This window comes from Alosa sapidissima, chromosome 14, assembly GCF_018492685.1.
Source record: "Alosa sapidissima isolate fAloSap1 chromosome 14, fAloSap1.pri, whole genome shotgun sequence".
Taxonomy (NCBI): domain Eukaryota; kingdom Metazoa; phylum Chordata; class Actinopteri; order Clupeiformes; family Clupeidae; genus Alosa; species Alosa sapidissima.
The window spans coordinates 16,117,224-16,129,375 of NC_055970.1; the positions used below are offsets into that span (position 1 = coordinate 16,117,224).

The window sequence follows — 12,152 nt, forward strand, 5'->3', positions numbered from 1 at the left end:
AGAGAGAGAGCCTGGGAGAGACTCTGAAGCTCATTCATTACCCTGCAGGGGAGCAGGAATGCAGTGTATGGGTGGTCAATTAGTTTACCAGTTCGACTGCAACCAACTGGCTCTCCGGGGCAAAGACATGGGATCCTCTCCACAGCCACTGTGACCACATCATGCCAACAGTGGGACCAGCGCTGGCATGTGGGCGCCTACTTCAAGACCTTCAAGTCTTCTCTCCGTACTCGTTACAGAACTGGGCAGATGAAGTGGGGGTTTAAATGTCTATTAGAACTGGTTAAATAATACATTTCTGAGGGAATGTAATGTAATTGCTCAACATTATCTGAATTTGTCATGGTGATAGTTGTCACACATCTCGTGTTCTTTTCAAATTTGATTAATGATGTTGGCCACTAGGTGGCACTATTGCCCACAAATACCTGAGTGTCAAGCTTGTGAGTGGCTGTGGCAGAGTTGACATGAACATTCATTCTGATGGGCCTCTCCAAACACTCTGGTCAGTGCAATCCTCTGCTAAATAGTGTGATGTGTTTGCAGCAGTACAGTGTATACTCTGCTTTATTCCCAACCTTTAATTGAGTTACAACTTCCTGACATCACATCTCCAAAGGTCAGGCCCTCACATTCCCTCACCCCACTTCTGCACACTCCCCTGCTCCCAGGGCCTCCCATACATACTTCAAACCCCACATTCCACCAGCCGCACACCATCAACCCCCCCCCCACACACACACACACACACACCACCACCACCACACCTTCCTCACCCCCATGGCACCGCAGACAGGAACAGAGATATCAGCTGCCAGGCCAGCGCCCCAGCGCTTAGCACCATCCCGCCACCCGGCCCTGCCTGACAGCCCCTAATGCGGGGGAGCCATCATCACGCCGACAGGGGGGCAGCAACTGCTGTTCTCACAGGGGGCAGAAATACGCAGGGCGTGGAGGAGCGTACATGTGTCTGTGGGGAGGTCCCCGCACTAAGACCCCTGAGAAGCAAACACATCAGGCCCTCTCATGTGGGCGAGAGGAGCGCCACAGCTGTGCCGAGGGGGGGATTAAGATCATAGGTAGCCTCCAGTCCAGCTCTCGCCCTCACTCCCTCTCTCTCGCTCTGTCTGAACGCAGAGGCCAAACCTGCTAAGCCTCACGCCATGTCTCTCAACCCCCGGGGCTCCACGGAGCTCCCATGTTCAAAAGAGCTGCATTCTCAGAGCTAGGAACACTTAGGATCTGCTGTTATACTGCCAAAGACAACGGCCTGATGATTAATGAACTTATTACTGTAACACCCACTTTAACTTACAGAAGAACAGAGTACATTTATGGAAAAACATTCAGGAAACTTATTTTTTTTTCACTCAGTTCTTGCAAAGTTATCCAAAGAGCTAAAAAGAAAAGTGTATCTCAAGAAGAGAGGAGAACATTGAAACTATTTTCTCATAAAATTGTTTTTTTTTCCTTCTGCATTCCTGCTTTTATTTCTTTCCTTTCAGCCACTCTACTTTTCACAGAACTCTGTGATGTCTACGATGTTAGTACATCTGTATGTTATAAAACCTTATACCCTTGAACGTTTAGTTAATTTAATGCCTTCTGAACTGAATGAAATACTGTGAACTCTTTCATTAAGGTTAGTATGTTGGAAAACGCAGACACAACACAACTGGGTGGGTCAAAGGAAGTTTACCAATGACGCCATCCAAAGCCACAATAAACCAAATCACACGAACCGCCATTGTTTTTTTTTTTCATTTGTTTATTATTAAAATAGCTTCTCTTGTGGGTCTGTGATTGTTGTGCTCGAGAATGTACTTGTCATTTATAAAAAGTGTTTTGCATGGGGGAAGTTTGAGTTGGGGGAGGGGGAGTTGTTGGCTTGACAGGGGGCTCAGCTGAATCGAATACGACGCATGGAACCGACAGTGCTGTTCTGAGCCCCCCAGTCAGAGAAGTTATTGTAGTCTTTCTTCTCCAGGACGTAGTGGGGTCCTCTGAAGTTGGGTTCCTGGTACACCACCCAACTGCAGCCAGCGCCAGCCAAAGCACATGAAAGTGACCAAACAATAAACAGAAGAGGAAAAAACAATTATGAGAAAACAAGAGTCAGTGACACAACAGAGTAAATCAGGACTGAACTTATAATTTCCCCAAAGTCTGTACAATTTACACGGGAAGCTGGCCAGAATAAGCAGGCTAGCGTCAGACACGAGTGAGTGTTCTGAAGTGAATATGAGTGAGTGTTCTGAAGTGAATATACGGGTAAAATGTTCTGATATACGAGTGGAGGGTTCTGAAGTGAATATACGAGTAAAATGTTCTGAAGTGAATATTTAAGTAAAATGTTTTGAAGTGAATATATGAGTGAAAGGTTCTGAAGTGAATATATGAGTGAAAGGTTCTGAAGTGAATATATGAGTAAAATCTTCTGAAGTGAATATACGAGTGAAAGGTTCATATATATACGAGTGGAGGGTTCTGAAGTGAATATATGAGTGAAAGGTTCTGAAGTGAATATATGAGTGGAAGGTTCTGAAGTGAATATATGACTGAAAGGTTCTGAAGTGAGGTGAATATCTAAGTGAGAGGAGGAGTGGACTTACGCGCCACCCAGCACGCGGATAGAGGCGGCCCTGTTGAGGCTGTGGCGGGTCATGAGGTTGGGGATGTCGTCCTGAAGCTCAGTCCTCTTGCCTGAGAAACCAGCCCTCTCGTACAGCTGGGCACGGGCCGGGGTAGAGTCCTGAGGGTCACACACACACACAGAGAAATACACACACACACACACAGAAACACACACACACACACACACACACAAATACATGTACAGGCACACAGAGACAAACATAGGCACACACACACACACATACACATACACAAACATACACATATACATATGCACACACACACAGACACACACACATACATGTACACGCACACAGAGACACACATAGGCACACACACACACACACATACAAATATGCGCACACACACACGCACAAAAACACACAAACGTATGCACACACACATGCACACACACACACACACACACACACACACACACACACACACACACACACACACACACACACACACAAATACAGAGATTAGAGAAATTATACATTATGTGTTTGTCATTATCTAATGTCTTAATGTCTAGCTAATGTCTTATTTGCATATTTTAATTTTCAATCTAAAAAATATCTTCTTAATCCGAACAATTCTGTGTAGAATTACTAGTTACTACTTTACTACTATTACTCATTACTAGTGTGAAAATGCCGGTAATTCATTTTTGTCTGATTACATACTTTCAACATGACATAATGAGAATGATTTCTTTTTCGTTTTAACGCGAGTGTCATCTCCTGGTCGTGCAAAGCACCTGCCCGCTCACCTGTTTGACGGCACGCACGGAGCCAACGCGGTCAGCCTGAGCGCACCACTTCTCAGTGCAGTTGTACTCGCCCCGCTCGGACATGTCCCACAGGTACTGGCGGCCACGGAAGTTCTCATGCTCGTAGCCAATCCAGCTACGCACAGCCAACATCAGCCAGAGACCACAGAGGAGAGAGCGGCAGAACAGCATTGAACTCAGGATTTGAATATGCGATTTTTACTGTCTTGCACTCAATACTTCCTGCACTGGATACCTTTCTTTTTTAAGTTTTAGGTTTTAATTGTTACTGTAGCCTTTATTAACATTAATGTTATTATTACCATTATTACCAACTCTATTTTCAGTGGAGTTGTACCCGTTTTACATTTCATTACAAATTGTCTACTGTTCATAACATATTGTGAATGTGGCAAATAAAGGCACTTTAACTTGGAATTGAAGGCAGAGGTTCACTTCTGGTTGGTTGCAGAGGTGTGTGTGTGTGTGTGTGTGTGTGTGTGTGTGTGTGTGTGTGTGTGTGTGGGGGGCTGACTTACGCTCCACTCTCCACTTGCACGGAGTTGCATCTTTCTGGGAAGTTCTTCTCGCTCAGCCTCTGGCAGTCGGCACTCAGGTCCAGACGTCTGCCAGCGAAGTTACGCTGCTCGAAAAGGGTCACCTGCCACACGGAGAGAGAGGGGGGGGGGGGGGTGGGGGCATACCTTAGCGAACCTTTAGGATACACTCCACATCTTCTGTTAACTTGCCATCATCAAACACAAGCCGTACAATAGGTCTCCAATATTATTACTGTACTGTTGATACTCAATGGCCAGAATTGATGTCACTGAGGCAGAGAGCATGTGAGGATGACGATGACAATTATCCACTAAATGATGAAGATAAAGAGGAACTCACCCTCCCACTGGACCCGTAAAATGCACGTTGGAGCACAGACCCCAGCTTGCTGTGGACGGACACACACACACACACAATAACAATAACAATTTTAACTTCACCAAGGAAAGATTGTTTTCTTTTCATGATAATATGATAACAACACTGTTGACCATGAATACACATTTTGATCAAGGAAAACTCATGGATGTAGTTTTCACATGGGCTGATTTGTTTCTGAGTTTTTGAGTGGTGCTCACTGGTGAAGAGCTCAGCCAGACTGCACATATTTTATTGCTCTTAAGTGCAGACAGAGGGCAATGCTGTGTGGAGGTGAGATTGTTCATAGTATATACTCCATTTCCCCCCATCATCTCGACTCAGTCACAAATCATTCAGTAGGATTTGATTTTTGGAGACATTTGGGTTTTCTCAGCGAGAGAGACAAAGTGCACACCAGCACGAGGACCCAGTGCCGTTGACGGGGGGTTAGAGGTCAGAGTTTTTTTTTTTGACACACCGGCCGGCTCGTCCTCCGGACCCCCACACACAGTCAGCCGTGTCCTCGCAACACCACTCTGAACATACCTGGTTTGTTGGACTAGTCCTGGGACCTTAGTAAAGATGTTCATGTCAGCTCAGCGAGGCCTCTTTAATGCCCTTTAAATACAGCGGCCAGGTCACCCACAGGGGATACTAGAACTCTCAGGCCTTCTGCCCCTCTCTCTGTCCACTGCCTGCATTGATATGCTAAACACAGGCACACACATGCAGTATTTTTGTTCACGCCTGACCACTGTTGACAAATACACACACACACACACATACAGTACATATGCACACACACACATACAGTACATATGCACACACACAGACACACACACACACTGACTCTCACTCACACACATACACACACTGACTGACAGACACACAGACACACATTCTCTCTCTCTCTCTCACACACACACACACACACACACACACACACACACACACACACACACACACACACACAAACACACAAAAAGAAAACACATGGACTAGGTGGAAAAAAACAGGCAATGCAGTGCAAACACTTTTTCCTCAACAATTCAGTGTTTTTGTGAGACCCAGAGGCACAAAGCGCCGGCCCTGCCGATAATACGCACATTCATCAGGGCGTGGCCCCGCAGCTCAAGAGGGCGCCTCTCGGAGAACAAGAGGCAACAATGAGGAGCAGGACTCTCCAGAGGCCACTGCAACACACAGCCTTCTGGGATATGGAGCTCCATCCGAGGGATCATCCAAGGGCAACATAAGGCCCCGTCTTCTGACTGGAATCAGTCTACTGAGCAGGCCCAGATCTGGGGTGTCTATTCTCTAAAGTCTATTCTCAGATTGAGACCTCAGCAGTGCTTGAAAATGTCACTATTTCACTATGTAGTGTAATACGTAGTGAATAACCCCCATATATTCACTATGTAGTGAAATACTGGAGTTTTTAAACACAGCTCAGATTTATTATTTTAATTTCATAGGATTACTCAATAATTGAATTATGAAGCAAAATAAATTAATTGTAATATTCTCAAAATCTCTAATAGTCTCAAAATCTTTCATTGCAAGTAAAGGGTTTGAGTCTGATTGATTCAGAAAGAGGGTTATTCTTATGTAAATAAAGAAAGTGTTTTATGATTGAGGTGTACTGTACCATATGTTCTGCCTATATGCTTATAACACATCACAGTGAAGAATGCTTATCAATACAAATCCACATATATATTTTTTTTCAAAATGTCTTTAAAAACAATCCACCATTAGCAGTGCTTTTAAATGCATCATATTTTACTCAGTTTTAGGTGAAAGTCTATACCTTTCAGGAGAAGAACATTCTCTGATGGTTATTGCAACAGTAACACACAAAGGTTTACAAGCACAAACCACTGCATACAGTGACCAGGAAGGCCTCCCCCCCTTTGTGTAACCCCTCCCTCCATAACATTAACTTTGCTTACAGGGTAAAATCCTCGTTTCTAAAAAACTTGTTTGTCCCAGCATATTGCTCTCACACTCCATTGACCTTCAATGGGGGGCATTTGGGGGGTGGGGGGTATTGCACACGGTACCCCCATGAATAGAGAGCAATCCACTGGACGCTTCGGCGCTTTTTTGTGACAACACTCGAGTTAACCACTGAAGAGATTTGGCAGAGGATGCGTTAAGTCCAGAACCTTGGGTACCTTCTGGCACTTTGTGGTGGTTTCCAGCGTGGGACAAATGCGAGTGCTCTCACAGGTATGTGTGTGGATGTGGTGGGGTGGGGACTCCATGTCAGGCACACTCATAGTCAGACTCTCAGAGGCACGAGACAGGGAGGAAAAGCTGCCACTGTCAGGGAACTAGACTGCATCGGGGATATCTATCTGATCATCTGGCGTCGTCGATCACCATCATTTTCAGCAGTCTTTTAAATCTTTAGGATGTCTTTCATACTAGCAGCACTGGACAGACTCACGTACTTCCTGTCCCTCATTGCCTTCTGCGTCAATGTGTCACGTAGTTGGCTGAAATGAAAATGCTTTTACAAATATGGATCTGAAGAATGTGCCTCCAGCACTTGCGTTACCGACTGACGACATACGAATTTGACTTTTCTTCTTGTTCTGATATGACATGCCTCTTTCTTCGATCTGTTTCTGCACAACATGTTTTGCATGCTGACAACTTTTAGTAAGTATTGCTTTAATGGCAGAACGGGGGACTCATCTCCTGGAGACCGAAGGTCGCTTTTGTCCACTGCACAGGAGTTAACAGTGACTTTCTCCCCCCACAGGTGTGACTGGAGAGAGCACCTGTATCAGCATCAGCATCAGAGAGAAGCATGGCACCAGGCTACGCACTCACGGTTTGCCATGTGCTCGGGCTTCTGCTGCTGACTGTGACTGCAACTGAGGACTTTGACTGGACGAAGACCGAGAAGGGGGCCTTCTACTATGGAACTTTTCCGACTGGTACAAGCAATGTGTCACGGCTCAAAGCATTTGCCATAGTAAAACATCACTTCTGCTATTGAAGCCTTAGACTTCAAAAGCATCATAGAGATCAAATGCATTTGTTTGCTTGGGAATGAAAATCAAATCGTTAAAAAAAAAGGGTTCTCTGCTTCGTTCTGCACCACCATGCTGAACAGGGTTCTCTTGGGGTGCCGGTGGATCGGCCTACCAAACAGAGGGAGCCTGGGACAGAGACGGCAAAGGCATGAGCATCTGGGATGCATTTGCCCATAAGAAAGGCAAAATCTTCTTCAACGACACGGGAGACTCCTCCTGCGAGGGCTATTATAAAGTCAAGGTGAGTCATGACTTCACATTCGAAAAATAACCTCAGCTAAAACTGAGTGCGGAAACTTAGTCCTTGATCCAGCTGTATTTTTAAGTTTTCCGATGTCCCTTTTCCAGGATGACATTGCCTTAATAAAAGACATGAAGTTAAACCACTACCGCTTCTCAATCTCCTGGCCTCGGATTCTACCAAACGGGCTGAAATGTGAGCAGTAAGACACACTGAACAAAAGTCTTATGTTGCTGATATAGAACTTGCTGGAAAATAACAGCTATTTTTGAGCTCTGTTTTAATTCAACCCATTGATTTGTGTCTGCAGCACATCATATAAATGAAAAAGGAATCCAGTATTATGATGACCTAATCAATCAACTGCTGGAAAATAAAATCACCCCTATCGTTACTCTCTACCACTGGGATCTACCACAGGTAGGTGAGATATTTCACTGACTGCAGCTATTTCAGTAGAGTAGACCATGTGTTTTTCCTGGAATGGGCAGGCAGGACTAATACAAGTGAATTCATTAAACTGTAATTAACCTGTCATTGGTATTCAGTAATTATAAACCAATCAAATGAGCCATCCTATTTTCTGTCTCAATAGGTTTTGGAGGATAAATACGGGGGTTGGCAAAATGCCAGCATGGTTGGCTACTTCAATGATTTTGCCAATTTATGCTTTGGGAGATTTGGTAATCGAGTGAAATACTGGATTACGTTCAACAATCCATGGGTAAGTCACCGAGACATATATCAACTTTTAGTACTCTTTACTAGCAGCAGCACTAAGGAACAATTTTCATTTTACATTTTGATGTATGATGTTTATGAATAACTACTTTAAATTCAAACTTAGGGCAGGTTAGGATGATTTTTGTGTAGCTGTAGTTTTAGTCCAAAACTCCATAATGCTTCATCAACATTCCATCTTTCACATTTTCAGTTAAAAAAACAAAATGCAGGACAGATTGTGACATGGCATGAATTTGAGACATGATATGACATTTCTTTTATGAGTTTGATAGGACTATGATGGTATGGGCTGAATTGTCTTTGCAGTCTGCAGCTGTGGAGGGCTATGAGACAGGGGAGCATGCACCTGGAAAGAAGCTAAGAGGCACGGGAGCATACATCGCCGCCCACAACATGATAAAGGTGCTGCATAGCGAATGTACAGATGTGCTGTCAGAATGACAATCTAACACTGAATTTACTGCTAGTTGTAATCACCCAATGACTTTAAAATGTGAAACATTAAAATAAATAATACAATTACAGTAATTTAACAATGTATCTATAAGAGAGAAAAAACACATTACAAATTTTAAAAACATTTCTAAACATTTCATCTTACGTACTGTCTGTTTGGGTCTCTCTCAGGCACATGCAAAGGTTTGGCACACTTATGACACCCAGTGGCGAAGCAAGCAAAAAGGTAATTATAAGAACCCCACTCAAGAACAGTGATGCAGAGGTTACAAATGCAAAAAAGCATTGAGCCAGTGTAACGAATGGGCATACCTTTATCCTGTGCAGAGAAGAGAACATCCAAAAGCATAATGGGATGTGTGTATTTCACAGGGCTGGTGGGGATCTCTCTGCTAGCTGACTGGGGAGAGCCGGTTGACATCACCAATCAGAAGGATACTGAGGCTGCTGAGAGATACGTGCAGTTCAGCCTGGGGTGGTTTGCCACACCAATCTTTAATGGAGACTACCCTCAGGTGATGAAAGACTACATAGGTGAGCAGCAGAAGAGCCTCACACATGGCAGCATCGATCCTGCACTGTCTACTTTCTATGTTTTTGTTTATTTATCTGTCTGTACTGCTAGAGGTAGACCATTGGCCTGGAAACCAAACTCTTTCTATGTGCTTACTCACCTGACCACATTAACTTGATTCTAATTCTGCTTTGGATTCTGATACAATTTCACTGCCCACAAGTCCAGTGTAGAGTAATGCTTCTGCTGAGGCTGACTGGAAGTGACTATAACCCTTGGCTCTGATTGCATGTGCCATGTTTATAGTTCTTAGCAAACGCTTTTGTCCAAAGCGACATACAATGAACACTACATCAATATACATTATATTAACAGTAAAATTAACAATTTAAAGTAAAGTCATGTAGCCTAAATAAAACAAAATGAATATTATGTTTATGTTTATGAATGTGCCACGTGTTTAGGAAGGAAGAGTGCCCAGCAGGGGCTTGGGGTATCTCGTCTGCCCACCTTCACGTCCCAGGAGAAGAGTCACATCCGGGGCACCTGTGACTTCCTGGGCATCGGGCACTTCACCACGCGCTACATCACCCAGAAGAACTTCCCCTCCAGCCGCGGGAGCAGCGTCTTCACTGACCGCGACCTGGCTGAGCTGGTGGACCCCAGGTGGCCTGACCCCGGCTCTGAGTGGCTTTACGCCGTGCCCTGGGGATTCCGGCGACTGCTAAACTTTGTCAAGGTATGATTTTCCTCACAAGTGCTTCCTGTAAAGATATTACATGAGATTAGTTTAGACTAGACAGATACTTGATGGATCCTGAGGAAAATCTAGGTATCCAATATGGCACAGATAGAACAAGAGAACATAAACACAGAACAAACTGAATGTGCAGTCTTTCAATGATAGCCTACCCACCAGAATTTTACAGTGAACTGTCACTATAATATAGTACACAAGTGGAGATAATGTAGTGATATGCTAGTATGTGTCAATGAATGGAGGTAGTGCAAATAGTGAAAGAGCTCAACTGATTGACCATCCCATGTACAATACAATGTCTTGTTGACAGAACAACTCTTCTTGTCAGCTTGTTTGAGGTTTGATGAGGATTGTTTGTTCTCATTGGACTTGTGCTTATTTTTTTCTTCAGACCCAATATGGAAACCCAATGATATATGTGACAGAGAATGGAGTGTCAGAGAAGACGACGTGTACAGATTTATGTGACGAATGGAGAATGCAATACTTTAGGGAGTACATCAACGAAATGCTGAAGGGTGAGGCTCTTAAAGGAACCCCTACAAAAAAAACAGAGCAGACATGTCAACTGAAGCACAGACCCAGACATTAAAATCCTCTTGAAAATGCTGCTTTTTGTTTTATTTTATAGCAATAAAAGATGGCGTTGATGTCAAAGGATACACTGCTTGGTCTCTGCTGGACAAGTTTGAATGGGATGAGGGATTCTCTGAGAGATTCGGCTTGTACTATGTGGACTTTAGGAGCAAAGACAAGCTCCGCTATCCCAAGGCCTCTGTTCAATACTACAAACGAATCATCAGCTCCAATGGTTTCCCCAATCAGAGAGAGGTAAGGGGAAAGAGATTATATGTATTATCAAAAGATCTCAGTACATAACAGCCAAGAATATTCATCATCATGTATTTTACCAGTACACCCTCTAGAGTTGTTTTTGATTGATGATAACCTCATTATAATCTTACGCCTTTCATATTTTTGTCATGACAACAGGTTGAGAGTTGGAAGAGGAAGGCAACAGAAACATGCTCCTCGAGCAACCAGCTTCTTGCTGCTGGTAGGTAAAACAGCAGACTGGTAATTGTCTCTGGCCAACTTCAATTTTAGAAAATATAGTTTTAACCTGATTCACTGATTACGATTCAACCTGATTTCTTGGTCCTGAAATTATTGAAAATCATCATTGGCTGCAGCCCTAATCTTATCCTTGTATCCCATCGGTCTGTTTCAGATCCATTGACGAGCCACATGGAGATGGTCACAGAGATTGTGGTTCCCACCGTGTGCACTTTGTGCATCCTCCTCAGCGCCATATTCCTCATGTTCCTGCTCCGAGGCCGACTTTAGACTCGACTCCATTACCATCCATGTCCTTTATAGACAACTGTACATTAGATGTACCTATTTTTTATTGTCTTTAACCAATGCTTGGGTCACATAGGGGTCCATTCATGACAGGTGGTCTCTATAGGATTTTGAGGAAGTCAAGCATGCAAAGAATGTTGAATTTTAAGTGTCACTTTTCAGAAAGATGACGGCTCAGACATTTCAGTGTGTAGATTTACTTCTAGAATGACATCAATCCACCCATCACTGACACCCTGATGTAGTTCAAATTTACCTATATTTGAAAGCAGGTTTGGTGTTTGATGTGGAGAGAGGTTAGGCTGGGTCATAGGCAATTTGCTGCATGCACTGTATAGATTGAAAACTTATAAAACTTCGACAAATTGTTGCAATGTGTAGGTCTACATTTTCTAACTTGGAAATAATACTGGAAACAGCCTTTCACTTACTATGTCAGTGCATACCACCATCCATGTCTTGATAGAAATAATCAAATCATTAAATATTTTTAAAAATGAAACTGAGTAGCCTCTGTTGTTGTGCATCGTATCACTCACCTGCCATGCCATGAGGGTTATTTTAGCATACATTTTTTTGAAGTATTTACTATGTACAATTTGTAACATAAATGTTGCCATTTGATGCATTGTAGGCTACCAGAATAAGCCTTAAGAGCAAATAGCCAGAGAATGGCTCTGAAATAGCCTACTATGTAG

At 43.5% G+C, this 12,152-nt stretch overlaps 2 protein-coding genes across 3 annotated transcripts; one reads left to right on the plus strand and one right to left on the minus strand.

Moving 5' to 3' along the window:
- Positions 1-1,771: 1,771 nt before the first annotated feature.
- Positions 1,772-5,164, minus strand: crybgx (crystallin beta gamma X). 2 transcript variants are annotated; one of them, XM_042061133.1, is made up of 6 exons: positions 4,874-5,164; positions 4,307-4,355; positions 3,946-4,067; positions 3,407-3,542; positions 2,613-2,752; positions 1,772-2,033 (listed from the first exon to the last, which is right to left on the minus strand). In XM_042061133.1, the coding sequence occupies exons 1-6, from the start codon at positions 4,915-4,917 to the stop codon at positions 1,901-1,903; spliced, it is 624 nt and encodes a 207-aa protein (XP_041917067.1). In that variant the 5' UTR covers positions 4,918-5,164; the 3' UTR covers positions 1,772-1,900. The 2 variants fall into 2 exon arrangements, with proteins under 2 accessions (XP_041917067.1, XP_041917066.1); XM_042061132.1 differs by having other exon boundaries at positions 4,307-5,164.
- Positions 5,165-7,145: 1,981 nt separating this feature from the next.
- On the plus strand, positions 7,146-11,897 carry lctla (lactase-like a). Its single transcript, XM_042062639.1, has 13 exons — positions 7,146-7,275; positions 7,455-7,615; positions 7,723-7,810; positions 7,926-8,035; positions 8,211-8,339; positions 8,666-8,761; positions 8,987-9,041; positions 9,188-9,349; positions 9,794-10,068; positions 10,481-10,607; positions 10,721-10,920; positions 11,083-11,146; positions 11,321-11,897. Exons 1-13 carry the CDS (start codon positions 7,146-7,148, stop codon positions 11,434-11,436), a joined length of 1,713 nt encoding a protein of 570 aa, XP_041918573.1. The 3' UTR covers positions 11,437-11,897.
- The last annotated feature ends 255 nt before the right edge of the window (positions 11,898-12,152 follow it).

Excerpts from the sequence above, each read along its gene's own strand:
- crybgx (XM_042061132.1), bottom strand. The coding sequence starts at position 4,573 with ATGTGCAGTCTGGCTGAGCTCTTCACCAGTGAGCACCACTCAAAAACT. Across the intron at positions 3,543-3,945 it reads GTGCAAGTGGAGAGTGGAGC|CTGGATTGGCTACGAGCATG; the intron begins GTAAGTCAGCCC and ends GGCTGTGCGTAG. Across the intron at positions 2,753-3,406 it reads CCGTGCGTGCCGTCAAACAG|GACTCTACCCCGGCCCGTGC; the intron begins GTGAGCGGGCAG and ends TGTGACCCTCAG.
- lctla (XM_042062639.1), top strand. The coding sequence starts at position 7,146 with ATGGCACCAGGCTACGCACTCACGGTTTGCCATGTGCTCGGGCTTCTG. Across the intron at positions 8,762-8,986 it reads CCGCCCACAACATGATAAAG|GCACATGCAAAGGTTTGGCA; the intron begins GTGCTGCATAGC and ends GGTCTCTCTCAG. Across the intron at positions 10,069-10,480 it reads GACTGCTAAACTTTGTCAAG|ACCCAATATGGAAACCCAAT; the intron begins GTATGATTTTCC and ends TTTTTTCTTCAG.